This window comes from Nycticebus coucang, chromosome 5 (assembly GCF_027406575.1).
Source record: "Nycticebus coucang isolate mNycCou1 chromosome 5, mNycCou1.pri, whole genome shotgun sequence".
Lineage (NCBI taxonomy): Eukaryota > Metazoa > Chordata > Mammalia > Primates > Lorisidae > Nycticebus > Nycticebus coucang.
The window spans coordinates 78,702,358-78,722,322 of NC_069784.1; the positions used below are offsets into that span (position 1 = coordinate 78,702,358).

At 33.8% G+C, this 19,965-nt stretch overlaps 1 protein-coding gene across 5 annotated transcripts in view; it reads left to right on the forward strand.

Annotated features, from left to right (window-relative positions):
- GRIK2 (glutamate ionotropic receptor kainate type subunit 2) overlaps positions 1–19,965 on the forward strand; it is a 735,964-nt gene that overhangs the window by 692,936 nt on the left and 23,063 nt on the right. For all 5 annotated transcript variants that reach the window (XM_053592072.1, XM_053592073.1, XM_053592074.1 and 2 more), the window contains one exon: positions 7,259–7,484. In XM_053592072.1, coding sequence (XP_053448047.1) covers positions 7,259–7,484 — 226 coding nt within the window. The remainder of the gene's footprint in view (positions 1–7,258; positions 7,485–19,965) is intronic.

The window sequence follows — 19,965 nt, forward strand, 5'->3', positions numbered from 1 at the left end:
AGGTAATATTATTTTTTTTTCTTAGCAATTAGCTTTACCTTTCACATCTGAGAAGGAAAAAACAGCATGTGCTTGATATCATTTCCCATAACACAGTTTTTTTTTAACTGACAACACTCAATTTGAGCTATTTCTCTGTTATGCTCTAATTTGTCTTTGCCTGAGTTTTTTCTTACAAAGAATTCGTTGATGATGTGCTTAGCTAATTGTCTTTTATTTTCCATGTTTCGCTTAAGTCATACATTCTTCAGGAAAGTCTTCCCTAAAAACATTGGTGGCATCTAGGCAAAGAGCCAAGCTATGTCTCAACTCCTGAGTCTTTCCTGGTATTTTGTTTTCATGGTCCTCACATTTCCTCATCATAGTGACCAGAGGACCTTCAAAGGATGTGGACATTTTGTCTTAGCAGCTGAATCCCTGCGTATGATTTTATCCAGTCCCTTGGCAGTGACCACTAGCTATTCCATTGAATTAAAATAATCATAGTCAAAGGAGATTGAGCGAAACTCTGTCACAAGTGGTTCTTTTTACGTGCCCTTGTTCTTTCAGCTGTCCTTAGTTCAGACTGATATGCCCTATCTTCTACGTCAGTTTGCATGCAACTTCCACATTGAACATACAAATATTTGATTATTAATCTTGTTTTTGCCTCCCACTGATCTTAAGTGAATTTTTATTCCTAATCTTTAACTTTTACATCTTCCATTTATTGATTTTACCCTTTGAAAACTTGTATCTATTTTATTTTGAGAATACTCAACACCTTTTGATTTTAAATCTTTGTTCCACTGAAGACTCAGTAGGACCTTTACATTAATTTTTTTCAGCTTTACGGATTGACAAAAATTATACATATTTACAGTGTACGATGTGATAGTTTGATACATGTATACATTGTACTAAGGATCACCATAATCAATCTGATTAACATATTCATCACATTACTTTCCTATATGTGATGAGAACATTTGCAAACTATTCTCTTACCAAATGTCAAGTCTACAGTACAGTGCAATTTAACTGTAGTCATCATGCAAAGTGAAATAAGTCAGGCACAGAAAGGCAAATACTGCGCGATTTCACATATGTGTGAAATTGAAGAAGGTCCAACAGAGATTAGAAGGGCAGTGGCCAGGGACTGTGGTGAGGAAACTGAAAGACGTTAGGCAGCTTTGCATTATTATTGAATCTTCTTTCTTCTCTGACATTTTAAACCTCTCTTTTCTTTAGAAACATCCCCTCCATGGCATTTAAACATGCTTGAAACTCTGAATCCTTGAAAATCTTGCTTAAATCAAGGTGTTCTGTCAACTGCCCTGGATCTGCTTTCTTCAAAATCCAACTTTATGGGTTTTTTTTTGTTTTTTTCCTTTTTACACTTACTGGCTTCAATTCACTTTCTTCAATTCATTCGAAGTCCACTTTCACATGACTTCTAAGCACGTTCTCACTCTCCATAACCAAGTAACTTTCTGTTGCCAAATCCAAAAAAAATTAATCAATCCTCCTCCTTCTCCTTTTTTTTGGGAAGTAAAGTCACTACAGGTGACCCTTCCCTCGCTGAATATTCTCTACCTCGATTCCAGCAGTGTCACAATTCTCAGATTTTCTTCCTGCACCTCTGTTCACTGTTTCAATGTTTCCTTGCAGACTCGACCTTCTACGCCAACTGTTAATACGCAAAATCCCACAAGCCTTGATGCTAGGACTCACCTTCTCCTCCTCTCTTCCGTTTCTTATCCCTGACTACTTTGTCATCTGTATCCAACAAGACATCAGAAATGACTCACATATCTGATTGCACAGGACAGATCCATTTGGAAGTTGCAGGCATCTCCAACTCACTAGGTTTAATCTTTCTCCCCCCACATTTAATCTTCTTTTAGTTTTTCTCACACTCTCTCTTAGTGATATTCCAGTTTAAACTAGAAATCAAGTACTCACACAACCCAAACCTTGTCTCTACTTTTAATATTTCAATAATAACCAAGTATGGTCCATACACACACAGTGACACGTTCGTATCACACATACCTTGAATTTCCCGACGTCTCCCAGCTCCCACCATCTCCAGACTTAGGCACTGTTTCCTACCTAGACTGATGCTACGTGCTCCTGCGTGGTCTTCCTACACCCACTGATGATCCATTCTCCATGTAGCAGTCTTAGGGACTGTTCAACATGCCAGTCCCATCCAAATCCTATGATGAAGGCAAATGCCTTTTATGTTCTTGTATGCTAACTATTTGTGATACCTGGAACCAAGTCAATATCTGGAATTATACTTACCACATCAAAGTAATTGAATAAACACTTTACATAAAGGAAGCCCTGTTAAAACAAAAATTGCACTGGGAAAAGTTAGACATAATAGTTAAACAATAAGGAGGACTTTATTCAAAGCTATTCTAGCAAGAGAGAAGGAGGTCGGAGCTGAGTCTCTGCTCCGCTGACGCCTGTTTCCTCGGGCTTTGAGAGGGTGTAGATCTGCTGATCTCCAGAACTTTGTGGAGTGAGGGTGTATCTAAAGGTTGGTGAAGTCAGTTCCAACTCATCTTTTTACCTTCCAGATTTCAAAATTTTGTTTCTGTCACCTCTTTTTACGTTCACTTTTTCCTCATGGTTTCATTCCATAAAAGAATGTGTTCGATATTCAGTCTGACGTGTTTGCCAGAGTTCTTGGTATTTTTAAGAAAAATACTACATAAGCATTTGAGAGCCGTATACTCTGTGTTAAGAAAGGTGCTAGAACTACCTGAATCCTTACTATAGCACGGTGTGCTTACATGTGGTATCTTATTTGATCTTCCCAATAACATTGTGAGTTTGGCAAGGATATTTAGCTACTATGTAAACAGAAATTCAAAGAGATTAAGCTACTTCTGTAAAAGTATGCATTACGTTAATAAGTGATATAAAACCATTAATAATTTTTTCTGACTCAGCCCTACTTTATTCCAAAATTATCTGTATGTTCCATAAGTGAAGGTAATAGATTATTTGGTTATTCCGAAATTATCTGTATGTTCCATAAGTGAAGGTCATAGATTATTTGGTCAGGCTTATAGAGAAAGCACCCTAATTTTCATATTTAGTCAAAAAGTTTGTTTCAAATACTTCTTTTCAAATATGGTAGAACCTCCACAGTTGACCACCTCCGTAAGTTACCCAATTTTCATGGACCAGAAATGCAGCACACGTTGGTCTCCCTACAGTAGGCCTAGTTCCTCACGTTGACCACCTCCATATGTTGACCAGTTTGTTACAGACCCTGGAGTGGTCAACTTACAGAGGTTCTACTGTATTTTATGGGCCATCTATCAATTTAAGGCTTTCAAAAAAATTTATGCTATGCAGATTTTTATTCTTAAACTTGTAATTCACTATAATCCCTTCATTACTAAAAATAATAGTAATGTTCTTGTATGGAAATGATAAGCATTAGCCTTTTTTAAAATTCTATTTTCCAGTAAGTATCAACCTAAAGGCTCAGAATCCAATATAGAGAGTTTATTTCAATGTAAATTGTGAGAGCAGCCGCTGGGGGAGCAAAGCCTCCCTGAAAAATGAGAGGAAAAATGAGGATCATTTATAAAGACAAAATGAAGGTGCTTCACAGAATTACAGCATTTCCCGTACAAAGGCTAACATGCAGATGTAAGATTGGACTGGCTACTATTGAATACATTTGAGAGATTTTTGTTTTGACATTCTGTTGTAAAGAGGTAACAGTCACAGAATCTCTATCTTCATGTCATCTAGTCTAAATGTGAATAAAGAATAGGAAATCTGGTTAATATATAACATCTCAACACAAAGATCAGAAAGTCATGGTCCTGCCCCAGAGAAGAACAGCAGTTGTGTTGTGTGAGTCAGATTTCACGACTTAACTTTTCCCTTCAGCCTAATAAATTCCCAGGGTCCTGGTTTTCTTTTTGTTTGTTTATAAGTTGAATGGTTTAATGGGTCTCAATATTAGAAATTTTCTTTGATTCCTATGACATTTCTGGGTAAGATCAATGTGGATAAGAAAAATATGGTTAGCCTCAATGCAAGAGAGAGATTAAATGATAGAAAGGCTAGTGGTACTTATTTCATCCTATACTTATGACATGCAAGACAATAAAAGTTGGGAAAAAACAATACCTAAAATTCTAAGATGTTCCCTGTCTGCTTTCTGAGTCTATATGTAGAATTCTAGAGTAACCAAGCAATTATTACACCTGCACTCCCCCCATAGTCTATGAACATAGTGATGGCTTTTCGACCTCTCTTTTGTGCAGTTGTGTTTTACTGCCAGAATTGAGAGATGTAAAGAAGTAAATGCTTTAAAATGAAAATTATGGTTGGTGAACAACAATAATAAAACAAGTGAACAAGCCACAGAGAAAGAGTGTTAGAGGGATGACCTCCAGATACCAAGTGCCTGGAAAGTGACAAACAGATGATCATATTTTAAAAAATGGGCTCTTGTATTTATTATGTAAATCAAAACAATTTGGTTTTATTTTCTACATAAACATATTTTGCAATTATAAGAATGATAGAAATGCTTGTATCTCCTCCAGACAGGAAAGAAGATGTAAGAAGCTGTACTAAAATCATAGACAATAGATTCCTGGAAATAAGCAGTTAACAAATAAGAGATACTTAAATAACAATGGAAGGTGGGAAATTATTAGTTTCAAAATGAGTATAAATAGTGCTTTCTAGAAAGTACTCAGAAAGTGCTGGAAAGTGCATCAGGAATTTTAACAAAAATGTATTTTATAAATTTTTTATTATGCTAGTTGAAGGTTAGCATTATGGATCCAATACTTCAAAAGTAAAATAATACTATATTAACTTAAAATTGAACTCTCTACATGTGTAAATGATAGAGTATCAATATTTTGAAAAGTTTCTTATTTTCAGTTGTACTAAAAAAAATTTGACGTTTTTACCTTAGGAACTACAGTAATATATTAACAAGAGATGCATTTATGTACTATTTTAAAATGTAATCATCTATGTTTAAATTATTTATGTTTTCTAATGGTGATCAAAATGGAAAGTACTACTTTTAACATTCAAAAAAGAGAAAAATATAATTAGTAACATTGTAAATATTATATCCCCCTTATTTTGGGACAAAATGGTAGTCCTCAAGTTTTATTCACGATTAACTCTTATGAACTGATGGTATATATCATGAAGTGGAAATATAACTGAAACAAACAAGAGAATTCAGGTAATTTTATGAGCATTATAGATAAAAATAACAACATATACATGTTTTTAACTATGTGTTTGATTTTGACTTCAAGAGAATACACCCCTGTTATGATATGGAACTCTATCGCTCTATTTTTAAAAATGTTCCCTTTAAATTGTAAAAGGAGTGTGCAGTTTGGGTATAGCAATTTTATGTAATATCATTTACAGACTTACGTTTTTTATTATCAGCATTTTCACTAAATGAAAAATAATATACTTTTGTATTTCTTTACCTAAAATTCCTTCACTCTTCAGGTGAGTTCTTAGTTTGATTTTTTTTTGTGTTTTTAGCTTCACTTTATCCAAAATATTTAAAGAAAAATTCCTTACCTTGTAAAGAAAGTGAACTTGTTCTGGCTGTCCTCTTTATGTTACTAATTTGGACAGGTAAACCAGACAAGTTCTGGCTATTGATCTTAAAGATTGCGATAAGAATTTCATCATAAACTTAACTATTTCCTACGTTTCCCATTTCTATTCCCAAGATTTTGTTATTTTACTTGGGGGAAAATGGCATGTGACCACATCTTCCCAAATGTATAATGCTATTGATCTTTTTTTTTTTTTTTTGTAGAGACAGAGTCTCACTTTATGGCCCTCGGTAGAGTGCCATGGCCTCACACAGCTCACAGCAACCTCTAACTCCTGGGCTTAAGCGATTCTCTTGCCTCAGCCTCCCTAGTAGCTGGGACTACAGGTGCCCGCCACAACACTCAGCTATTTTTTTTTTTTTTGGTTGCAGTTTGGCCGGGGCTGGGTTTGACCCCGCCACCCTCGGTATATGGGGCTGGCACCTTACCGACTGAGCCACGGGTGCCGCAATGCTATTGATCTTATATGAAAGAAATGGGCTTTCTTTCAAATATTATGCCACTGGCCTTACACTGGGCGTTAGTGTTTATTTCAAGAGGCTTTGCATTTCTACTCTTGCTTAGCTCTGATTCTATTCTTCTCTTTTAAAATCACTCATTGTACCTTAGATTTTTTTTTTAGTAGATTATAAAATATTTCTTCCCATTTTATCATTGCACTAGTTCCCGGATTTTTCTCAGTATTATTATGCACCTACAATGCAGAAGTAGGGGCAATGTCGCATTTATATCTTCCACATGTAGGAAGGAAGGCATGCTTAATTTGTAAAAAAAAAAAAAAAAAAAAAAATATTGCATATCCATTTGTTTGAAAATAGTTTGGACTATCTAAGACATTGGCAGCCAGTATGATGACATCACCCCTGTGTGGATAGCTTCAGTATTATTTTCCATATTTGTGTAAGAATTAAATGAAGATACGTGTTTCATAGATGAGCTTCCAATAAGTAGATGCTTTTTTATGTTTAAGTTTTAATAGTACCTTTGGAACAAAAACCATTTTCTTTCTTCAGTAATGAAATCCTAGAAAAGCCCTTCTGAGAATTTTCCATTGTAAATAAAACTATTCAGTATTATTGGTCCAGGAATATTTAATTGGTTGTCCTGAATAATAGATTTCTGGTTGTCCTCAGGCAGGCTAAACAGATTCTGTGGTGACTAGATTGTTTTCAGTGATACTATAGTCATCCTTTATTGTAACATTATTTGTAACAAATTCTCCTTGTCTCTTCAACCTGTACCTTTGTATATCCTTGGGAGTTAATGTGGCAACTAAGCTGGAAAAACACAAACTCTTGCATTCTTACAGCACCAGTTTGTGTCCGGTGTCCCTCCTCTCCAAATTTGATATTATAGTAATGTTAAATAAAATATGAAATTGTACATGAGGTACTCATGCATTAATCTTGTTTATTTTCTCTTTAATTTATTGCTTTCTCTGAAATTTTAAAATGTATTAATTAAATAAATTTATATTATACTAAGAAATATGATGAGGAATTTCTATGAAAAATTTTTAATACAGATTTTGATTTGGGGGTGTATATACATATATATCCCTATTATTAGTAACATAATTCTAAGGTGGTATGACCTTTCTTATAACCAAAATATATTTTATTCTTCCCCAGAAATCAAAAATCTCCACATACGACAAAATGTGGGCCTTTATGAGTAGCAGGAGGCAGTCAGTGCTGGTCAAAAGTAATGAAGAAGGAATCCAGAGAGTTCTCACCTCTGATTATGCTTTCCTAATGGAGTCAACAACCATCGAGTTTGTTACACAGCGGAACTGTAACCTGACCCAGATTGGTGGCCTCATAGACTCCAAAGGTTACGGCGTCGGCACTCCCATGGGTAGGTTATATGTCAGCCACTTGTTCTTCGTTCATTAATCTGAGTTACTATGGGAAAGGGAAAGAACAGTGCTTCCTCATATGCCATTAGAAGTTTAGTTTTTACGAATCATCCTGCTACCTTCTGTTACTATATAAATGCAGCTTAACGATTTGGATATATGCTCCTGAGTGATGGTCGGTAGATGTTCTCTTTCTTACGTTAAATAAAATTGTTTTATGAGTACACTAAAGTTCTTGTAACAACTTACTTTTTAAAAATTTTTGGTATATGTGTTTTAACTTAAAATGTGAGCCCAGTTGATTCCAGTGACTATTATTTTAATGGTTTCATTTAAAGGAAGATACAAATAGCAGACTGTTTGTCAATGGCGTGTCTAGAATATGTAACATCCAGGGTTTATTATCTTTAATATTCCCCTTCTTCCATATGACAAAATTATTTTCAGTCAAAATAATAAAATGAAAGAAAGGATAATAATTTCTAGGAAAAATGTAAAAATTTTGAATAGACATGTGCAAATGTATAAATATGTATATATTTGTGATACAGGCTATTACAGTATATGTGAGTCACAGTGAAAGTTTTGAGACAGACTGTGTTATGTTCCATTATTTCATTTCCCGGAAACACAGTGGACCCTGTCCTTTCTGATTTAGGCCCCCAAGTTTTGACTTTCTTGGCTTATTGGTGTGCTGGGAGGCTTCATTTGTTTCTATCTGGGTGGATTTTAAGTTTCATGATTTTTAACTTTTAAAATGACCCACATATAAATATGCGTGGACAGATGATTCCTCAAAGACATCCATGCCCTCATTTCCAGAACCTATGACTATATTATCCTATGTAGCAAATAGTATTTTGTAAGTATGATGAGGTTAGGAACTTGTGATGGAGGAATTGTCCTGTATGAAGTGGGTGTTTCCAATGTAACCACAGGGCCCTATCAGAGGGAGGCAGTGAGATCCAGTTACTATTAAGATGTGGAGGTAGAAGAGCAGAGAGAGGGAGAGAGGGCGAGGGAAGGACGAGGGAGGAGAGAAGGAAAAGGAGGAAAGTCAGAATAAGAAGAGGAAGAGAAATAAATCATTGTCTACTCCCTCTTAATAGACATTTTAGCCAGATTCATCAATTTATCTTCACTCACATTTTACTAATTCTGTTTCCATGTGGGTACTTTCCCCTCTTTTAAACCTTTGACTGTTAGTAAAAATAAGAAAACCAAAATGGTCGAGGATATACTGTTAGAAGACAGCTCTCTGTTTATAATTATAATATATGTATATATAAACCTATTTTTACAGTCATTGGTTCTTCTGCCCATACAACTTTAATTTTTTTATTCATCAGAAGTTTATTTTCATCTTTAAAAAAACATAGCTTTAAGATAGTGTACACAACATCTATTTTTTTTGTATTTCAAAATATTAAAAGGGTACAAATGTTTTTTTATGGTGAATATGGTTCACTTTATTATACAGTTTTAAAGGCTAGAGGTTAGGATTTTTTTTTATTAAATCATAGCTGTGTACATTGATAATGATCATGGGGCATCATTCACTTTGTCACATGGATAGCTGTTGTAATGTTTGAGTCAGGACTGTAAGTGAGCTATCACCCAAAGAGCGCTCATTGTACCCCTCAGGTAGGTTTACCCGGCTCTCCCGTTGCTCATTTTCCAATGACTTTTGCTTCTCTCTGTGCACATGTGTGCTCACCAGTTAGTTCCAGCTTAACAGTGAGCACCTGTGCTGTTAATGCTCCCATTCCTGAAATACTTCGTTTAGAAGAATGGTCTCCAGGTCCATCCAGATTGCTACAAAAGGCATTAATTCATCCTTTTTTATGGCTGACCACTATTCCATGTATTCTTCATATATCACATTTTGTTAATCCATTCATGAATTCCTGGGCATTTAGATTGATTCCCCATTTTTGCAATTGTGAATTGTGCAGCCAAACAAATTAGAGGGCAGGTGTATTTTTGATAAAATTATTTCTTTTCCTTGGGTAGATACTCAGGAGTGGGATTGCTGAATTGAATGGTAGGTCTCCTTTTAGATCTTTGAGAAATCTTCATGCTGTTTTCCAGGTTGTACTAATTTGCAGTCCCAGCCATAGCGTAATAAGCATTTAGTTCCTTTATCTCTATTATATACTCCATTATCTATTGTTTTTAGACTTTTTAATAAAATCCATTGTATTGGGGGTGAACATGATATCCCATTGTGGTTTTAATTTATGATTCCCTGATGATTAGTGAGGTCGAGCAGTTTCAACATCATTTTTTCATTTTTCTTGTCCAATTGCCTATCTTCTTTTGAAAAACTGTTCATATCTTCTACACACATTTTTATGGTTTTTTCATGCTGATTTGTTTGAGTTCTTTGTAGATTCTAAATTTTAGTCTTTACAGATGCATGGTTTATGAATATTGTCTCATTCTATAAGTTGTCTATTTGTTGATTATTTCCTATTAATTTTATTTTTAAAGAGTTTCTTTCAAATGAACTAACAAATAAATGGTATTAGGAAGATGAGAACAGATTCATAAAAATCTCTTTTCGTAATACATTCAAGAATTTACAATATTAGACATGGCTTTGGTTCTTTGGTATCATTTCTGACAACCTTAAAATGTCTAGGAAGTTTAGGAATCTTTTATAGTCATGACTTTACTCAAAATATTAACATTAAATCCAATTATATTTGGGAAAAAAATCTGAAATTAAATATGGTTAAGATAGCTTGAATTGTCTTTGAGAAAATATTGAGACACTACTTCCTGTATTTATACAGTAGATTGAAAATAACAATAACACAGTCACTGTATAAGTGAAAACACAGAACCTTGAGTTCTGCCAAAATAGGAAAGTGTAACTGAGCCTAAGTGTACTGGGGGAGAGGGGGTATCAGTAGTATCCAATTTATTTTTCAAGTAGAATACAGTGTTTGCTAAAGGATAAAAAACAAATATATGCTAATTTTAAAGTGAATATATGCTAATTTGAAACAAATATATGCTATTTTGAAAGTTTGAGTGGTTAAATTTCAAAAATAATTATTTAAAACATATCAACAAAAGATACATATATATTTAATATTATAATATTAATTAAAGACATATATATTATATAATCTTTATTATATATCTATTATTAAAGATATGTATATACATATTTTTTTTTTTGCAGTTTTTGTTTTATGGCCAGGGTCAGGTTTGAACCCACCACCTCCAGTATATGTGGCTGGCACCCTACTCCTTTGAGCCATAGGCACCATCTTTTTTTTTCTTTCTTTTATTTTGAGACAGAGTCTCACTATGTTGGTTTTGGTAGAGTGCTGTGGTGTCACAACTCACAGCAACCTCCAACTCTTGGGCTTAAGTGATTCCCTTGCCTTCACCTCCCAAATAGCTGGGACTACAGGTGCCTGCCAAAACGCTTGGCTATTTTTTGGCTGTTGTTGTGATTGCTGTTTCGCTGGCCCGGGCTGGGTTTGAACCTGCCAGCCTGGGTGTATGTGGCTGGTACCATAACCACTATGCAACAGGCACCAAGCCAACAAAAGATATTTTGAATGAGGAATATTTTATCTTTGATGTTTTAGACTTGCTGAAGATGATGACAATTGATGTTATTCTGTTTTTAAATTCTGCACAAAAAATGCACCCCCTTTACTGCCTGCACCAGGAAAAGACCTACCAAATCTTTGTCTGCATTATGCCAATATTATATATAAAGTCAAAAGTTTGACAATTTTAATATAATATTTGAATTTTAACAATTATAGTTTTCGGAAACACATTTCTTTCCCAAATGTGTTAAATTATACACCAGTAAGTTTATTGCCCTAAGTGTGTGTTGATAGGGGCTCAAACTTTGGCATTCTTGGTAGTCAAATATGGCTCTTTCCTTTAATGAGAATTACATACTGCAACTTCATTAGTGATTGGACCAATTAGTGGGAATTTGTGATGCACAACTTCTTTGATAATTTTTGAAAGGTGCTTTTTTGGTGAAAAATTATATATTTTTAACATAGAGACTGATAATGTGGTAGTATTATCATATATCAGCCATATAGTGATATTCTATATCCCCTTCACTTACTGCAGGTTCTTGGACTTGTCGCTTGAAATTTATGACCTCTGGATTTCATTTTAAACTAGTAAAATAAGAAAGTTATCCTATCTGAGGTCCATTTAAATGCTAAACTTACAATAACTTGGCAAACGTTTTTGACAGATTCTCAGAGTTTGCTGGAAATTGGACTAGAATCAACATAGAGAAATATAGTGAGGTGATGTCTTAGAATGTGTTCTAAAAATCCGGCACATTCGTAATGTAGTTGTAAAAGGTGGAAGCAGTGATTCTTCAGGCATCCGTTGCCTGATAGTTTTGTTTGGGAAGAGCTATAATAAACAAGCCTTTCAGTGGTTATTTTTTGTGTGTGTGTGTGTGTGTGTATGCATCTGAATATTTCAGTTTTTTACTCTCATTTCTCTCTCTCTCTCTCTTTTTAATTTGTACAAACCTAAGGGGTGCAAGTTCAATTTTATTACATACAGAGATTGTATAGTGATGATCAAAACCAGGGCTTGTAGGATAGCTGTCCCTTAAATAACATATATTGGCCTCGTTAGCTGATTTTTCATCCCCCCCCCCACACCGCCGTCAGTGTTATTTCTGAAAGAACTGAACTCTTGTATATCACAGCCACCCTCTGCTGGTTTGCATTACCTGGATGAGGGCGGTTATTGTCTCTCTTTTGCTGTTGTCTCTCATTCTTGTAAGACACAAAACAACAGAGACTGTAACCTATGGGCTCTCAACATTTGTTGACCAAGTGAATTCTATATCTGGAAGATATGATGGTGCAGCAAAATTTATAAACAGAGAAAATGAATCCCATTTAGAGCTAAAGATAAGCATGGCATATTACATGATTAAATGTGATGACCTCATTAAATATATCTGAGCAATCCAGGTCAATAAGAATTGAATGAGAAGATTCAAAGAGGATGTATGAAAATATTGGAGTATGTCACAAATATTTTTGGTTATGGAGAGTTACATAATAGTATCAATATCAAAATTTCTAAAGTAAATGATTTTGGTTTATACTTCATATGTAACCCCTTAAAACATGAGTTTTCCCCCCCAAATCTATTTGTTTTTTTAAAGGTAACAATATTTGTGAATTTTTATCCAAATTGTGTCTCCTTTTAAAAAGGAGGAAGTTACCTCACATCCACCTTTGTTCCATTTGTGGGTTTACATCAGGATGAGCTTTGATAACTTTATGTTGTGTTTTTGATAGTTCAACCATTGAATACACATGGAAACTCCAGGATTCTCTTCTAGAACATTGCTGACTAATGTTAGGAACTCAAATCAGACTAACTTGAATTTTCAATTGTTTCTCGCTTCTTTTGTGAATCCAGCATACCGGTGTACCAGGGCTATCTCTATCATATTGTCTTGCACCGAGAAATGCGTGCTAGAAATAAATCAGTATAGTACATTATACAGATCTCAAAAACCCACTGGGGTGTTTCAAGTGTGAAAATTATTTTTTCTAAAAAGATAATAGTTGATTCAGTTCTGAGGAACTTCTCTGTTAATGATTTTTGGACCCACACAGTGAGCAATTTTGATTCTTCCTTCTCCTGGACACTATTAAAAGGTGTTGGCTTATTTTACTAATACAATTGATTATACAGTAGAAGGAATATAGCTAATAATAATAATAGATTTTATATTTCAATATAGCTAGAAGAGAAGATTTTGAATTTATTAGCACGAGAAATTCTAAATGTGTAAAGTGATGAATATGCTAATTACTCTAATGTGGTCATTATACATTGTGTACATGCATTGAAACGTCACTCTGTACCCCATAGATATTTATTATTATTATGTGCCAATTAATCTAAAGAAATGTAAAATATCAATAGATAAATAAATAACATTTTAAATTGGGAAAAATGGTAGGTAGAACATTTGAAATTTCTATGTCTTCTAATTTTAATCTTATGTAATAGATAAGATAGGAGAATAAAATAAATTTAAGCTAGAAGCTGGGGATACAAATGTTGCCCCCTTTTTATCTGTTCAACTGTTAGCTGATCAGATCAACAACTGCCTTTTTAAGAACTCTTAGTTATGATGGAAAAAATTCCTTGATATTCAAAAGGACACCTCTATAAGAAATTAAGAGAAGTTGACTTGGATATTATATTTTTTGGTGGAATAGTTTTCTGTAATGAACAGATTAAGGTTGTGTAATATGTAGCACATTAGTGTTTCATTAAAATAAATTTTGAAGAATTGAAGCAGTAGCTTAATTAATAATTTTCATGAAGAATTTTAGTATAAAATTATCAGTACATATCCATAAAAATTTAAAAGCTTGACCTAATATTTTGACACGGAAAATTGTAGCCTATTCTTCTTTTCACTGTCAAATAATATTAAGTTTACATTTATTTAAAAGTCTTGTTATTGTTAAATAAAAAACATGTTTTTTGTTTTAAGCCTAATTCTGAATAAAACGGGTTTGAACACAATAATTTAATTTCAAATGAAGAATATTCAAACCATTCCCTTATGGCCATTGCAATATATTTTTTGTTACCTTTTTCACATAGCAAGTCCAAGAACTGGAGGTTGCTGTGAGCTGTGACGCCACGGTACTCTACCAAGGGCAATGAAGTGAGACTCTGTCTCTAAAAAATATATATTAAAAAAACAACAAAAACAAAAAAGAAAACAGACATTTCACACATCATTCCCTGAGATACTTTACTTCAGAGAAAAAGGTTCCAGTCAGTAATTTATGATTTGCTATTTCATACCTCTGCAGGAATATAGCTTCATTAATTACTTATATTTATATTGTCATTAATAAACACACTAACACACAAGTCTAGTACTTGAATGAGATGCTGCCTTCTTACAGACTTTTCAAACAGAATATAATCTGCATTTATCAGCTGTTAATTTTATTTTATATTATTATTATTATTATTTTTTTATTAAATCATAGCTGTGTACATAAATGCGATCATGGGGCACCATACACTGGTTTTATAGACCGTTTGACACATTTTCATCACACTGGTTAACAGAGCCTTCCTGGCATTTTCTTAGTTATTGTGTTAAGACATTTACATCCTACATTTACTAAGTTTCACATGTACCCTTAGCATTTGCCTTCCATGTTATCATTGCCAAAGTGGGCGGCCCTGTGGCTCAAAGGAGTAAGGTGCCAACCCCATATGCTGGAGGTGCTGGGTTCAAACCCAGCCCCAGCCAAGAACTGCAAAACAAACAAACAAACAAAAAATATATATATATACACACACATATCATTGCCAAAGAATAATGAGCATTATTAGCAATACATTATATTTACTTAGTGTTAAAATTTTATTTAATCATAAACCAAAAAAATGTTTATTTAGGTATGAAAAATGATATTTGGCTCTTGTTTTATTCTCAGCAAGAGTTAATAAATACATATATTAAAAGGAAAGCAATATGGGCCAAGGTTCTGGGAAATTTAGACCAGCTCCAGAAGTTCCCTAGTATTTTGAACTTACATCTTTGGGAGCAATAATCTTTAGAGAAAATTTCATCTTTAAATAATACTCTGTGTGATCAAATAGAGGAACTTGCTTTACTTTGCTTTTATGTTGGCTCAGAATTTGAGATATTGTCATGGAAACATAATATGGTTTGGTGAGGAGATTAAAACAGAAAATACCATGACTTTTGGAGTAGGAAATCAGAAACAAATCTTAAAGATTATAAATTGCCCGCTTTTGTTAGGAAAGCATACTCCTCTTCTTCGCCTGTCTATGTGAGTCATCTGGGGTCTTCCTAGCCCCATTCATCACTCTGAGTGGGATGACTCCTGCGGAAGTGCCTGGTGAGATCTCCCAATGACTCAGACATAAACTATTTAATTAGGGAAGCTCTGTTTACACAGAGACCTTAGTGGCACAATCAACAATGATGTGAAGGTAAATGCTAAATAAGCTTCAGTTGCTTTAATTAAGTTTGGGATGACATTAAATCCCTTTCATTATTTTCTGACTGCAGCAATGTTATTTTAATGTGTCTTTTACTGTACGGTTGATTTTTGAAGTTGTAGATGTTGTTATTCATGGTAAGTTAACTGAGCTTCCTATTTTATTCAAAAAAAAAAAATATATATATATAAAGCTTTGGGTGAGGTAAAAGCATAAAGCAAATCACAGCAGTTTCATTAAGGAATGTTTAAAATGTGCAAGTGGTTGCAGTCTTGGCCCTTAATTCACGATAGGTGATAATCTATTTATTCAAACCAAAAGCATTTCTTCTTAATGGCATTTCTGGCACCCTCGCCTCTCTCCCGACTGCCCACACTAAAAGCTTCCTTGGTTTCTTGTTTTCAAATGTTGAGTGCATATTGCAGCAGGCAGACGCAGCAGCCCTGCGCTACCAGGAAGGCAGCAGTCCATAAAGAGCATCCATTAGGCCACTTGGTGTTATTTTGCTTTGCTGTATTCAATTTGGTAGAAATATTGTAAAATGATGGGTCTCACTAAAATTATTTCTTTTTTTAGCATTGAACTAGTGACACTCTTCTCTCATTTGTCATTTCTCTCATGACATTAATAACATATGTGATGTATGTAGCAGCTGAGGAGGGGATCCAGGGACTCCTGCTCATTTGTGCGTATTGTCAATGGTAGAATTTCTTTACTCTCAGCTGTTCCTATTTTACTTGTGAGTTTAAATCAATAGCAAATTCCAAATGGTGTATAATTATTTCACAGCCTATCAGTAATTACTTCTGTTAGCAAAATCCAAAATAAATTAGTTATATAATATTAATAAAATTACTAAAATCTATGCTATATATGAAGAAAATAAAGATGAAGTGGATGTGTTTACAATGGCCTTTACTATTCCTTTGAGCCACAGGCGCTGCCCAGGCCTTTACTATTAAGATTAAACTCACAAACTGTTATGTACACTTTTTTCTATCATACACTAATTTAATATTAGGGTACATTCCTATTTAAGAATAGAATTTAATGCTACCTTTATGAGCTGATGTTTTGGAACAATTTTATATAGTAAATATTAACTAGCAGTAGTCTCATTAGTAATTTCCAAAATCTTGTATTTTATTATTATATCCTTACCCATAATAATCTAAAGTAAAAAATATAACAATGGGTTGTATTATTGACTTTTAATGGTAGAAGTACATCACTTTGACATATGAATGATATAAAATTTCCTTTTTTACTTCTGCTTTCTAATATTAAGTAGATGAAATTCTCTTTTTTTTTGTTTTTTGGGTTTTTTTTGTGATTTTTGGCTGAGGCTGGGTTTGAACCCACCACCTCCAGCATATGGGACTGGTGCCCTATCCCTTTGAGCCACAGGTGCCGCCCTTGTTTTTTTTTTTATTATTATTGATGAAGTAAGATACATAGAATTGGTACCAGAGGAGGCATGATGTTTGTTTGAGGCAGATCCCAGTGTTTATAAAAATAGAAATCAGTATGAGAAGCATGTTTTTCCCATTTTGCTGAACATCCATCTCTGAAATTCAAAATTCATCATATAAGTGCTGTAATATTCATCATTATAGATGCATAAAATTGCTGAAATAAATGAATCTTTTCATCTTTACTGAAATAAATGAATACATTTGTCTTCATTAGTTTAACATAATGCACAAAATTTGATGCAAATTATTCATCTTTCTGCAGGTCAACTCTTCCATTAAAATGCATTCTATTTTTTTCTTTGCATAAGCAGCACAATTTTAATGTTAGTAAAATGATTTTCAAGGCTAGATCTGGATGTAATAATTTGTAGAGACTGAATTAAACAAAAAAAGTCAAATTACACCTGTAAAAGCTGTTTGTTAAAGTTTAGATTACGTGCCACTACAAACAGATGTGCATCTCAGTAAACTATGCCCACTCCACAGACATGCACCGCAGACTCTGGATAACAGAATCCAGGAACCTTCAAGGGAATTTGATGAATTGTGTACGCCATTGTGAAAAATTATCATTAACATTATAAATGGTGACCAAGTTGCACTCAAATAATGCAGAGATGAACAATTATTTTAAAACAGAGTTAGTTCTGATATTTTTTATATACAAATACTAGATCATTTAATTCATATAGTGTTTTGTGTTGATTGCTTGGTTGCTCCAAGATCATGGATTCAAATTCAATTTTAGATTAGTTAGACATAGATTAATTATGCCACACAGTGATCCTTGGGTTAGCACTGCTGGATAAAAACCATGAATCACTCTTATTAGAGAAAATTAGTATAGCCCAGGGGTAAAATGTGTAAATACTGAAAGCCAAGGTCAAATGCTTCACAGTTCCTGACCCTGAGATGACATGCATATTCTTAGCATACTACATAGAGTGTGTGACTTTCATAGATGAAGTGTGAGCAAATGCCAGGGCAGGGTACTAGGTGAAGTTACTTAGCCTCTTTGAGACTCAGTGTTCTCATCCGTAAAACTACATTTACGTAATTGGAATTTTTTACATAATAAAATTTTGATAAGACTTTACATAGAATATTTATAGCATTTGTATCGCAATGTACATACCAAAAAGAATTTTAAAGATGTATTTTAAAGAATGTATTAGTAGTCTTTAAGTTATTTGTAACTTTCTAAAACTGTCTATTCTTTCTATATAAAGAAATAGTGAATATATCGTAGAAAAACTAGGTATTAGTATGGTTTCTAATTGTTAACTCTTAAAAGGTCTTTTTCTAATGAAACCTAACTAGGGTTTTACCATAATCCAATCAGTACATTGTAGTCAGGGAGCCATCATTTTGTGAAAAGAAATTTATATCTACTTTATAAAGTTGAGGCAATTCTTACTGTAGGGAATTATCAAAATGAGTAAAATGATATCCCCTTTCCAATGTCTTGGGTGGTTTAGTAAACATAATCCAAGGAATATTGAAGGAAGAGTTATCTCTAAAGGTATGTATACATCCTTTGCACTTGGTCAATCTGTAAGAATTCTGTTATTCTTCAAGCTGTGTAAAATAATGATCAGAAAATATAAATATTAGGAGACAGATGTGAGAAAACAAATTTAACACAGCAGAGAGAAACTACAATATGGAACACAAACAAATGGTCTATTTAGTGCAGGGACAAAGAGAGGTGGAGTTCAGTGATGAGCATAGCATCCAGACCAAATTGGAAATAGGATCTGAGCTCCACCTTAGACAAGATCAGGCGCATTCAGAGTGGTATGGCCGTAGACCTGAGCTCTACCTTAAAGGCTGGTCAGTTTACTTTCTTGAAAACAGTTACTCTCTCTTAATATATGGGTTCTTTATGATTAATTAGGACGATCATTTTACTTAAAATTATTTAACTTCTATAATTCATTTATAAAAATTAGATATTAGATTTGAAACAGAAATATCATGGTAAGGAAATTCTTTCTGACATATTCATTTCTGCTGTTATTCAAATGATTATTATACAGAAGTCCAAATCATAAGGAAGGCAGGGTTTATAGGTTAAAATTTATCTCTATTTTTATACTTTGCATCAGTTTTATGATTTAGTACTCCAAAAATATGACAAATCTACTTCATCAAGCACGTTTAACTAACACTTTTGAAATATGTCATATTCAATGAAAACAATTGGCTTTTTAATTATGGGCTGATAACATTTGCCCTTCTTTTTCACATATTTGAGAATATTCAAGCAAACAAATAAAAGTTTAAAATCATGAAGTATTGAGAGAGCAAAACATATTTGTAAAAGATATATACGATACAGGGATGCAAGGCTGGTTTAACATACGCAAGTCTATAAACGTTATCCACCATATTAACAGAGGCAAAAATAAAGCTCACATGATCCTCTCAATAGATGCAGAAAAAGCATTTGATAAAATCCAGCATCCTCTTCTAATTAGAACACTGAAGAGTATAGGCATAGGTGGCACATTTCTAAAACTGATTGAAGCTATCTATGACAAACCCACAGCCAATATTTAACTGAATGGAGTAAAACTGAAAGCTTTTCCTCTTAGAACTGGAACCAGACAAGGTTGTCCTCTGTCACCTTTACTATTCAACATAGTGCTGGAAGTTCTAGCCAATACAATTAGGCAAGACAAGGAAATAAAGGGAATCCAAATGGGAGCAGAGGAGGTCAAACTCTCCCTCTTTGCTGACGACATGATCTTATACTTAGAGAACCCCAAAGACTCAACCACAAGACTCCTAGAAGTCATCAAAAAATACAGTAATGTTTCAGGATATAAAATCAATGTCCACAAGTCAGTAGCCTTTGTGTACACCAATAACAGTCAAGATGAGAAGCTAATTAAGGACACAACTCCCTTCACCATAGTTTCAAAGAAAATGAAATACCTAGGAATATACCTAACGAAGGAGGTGA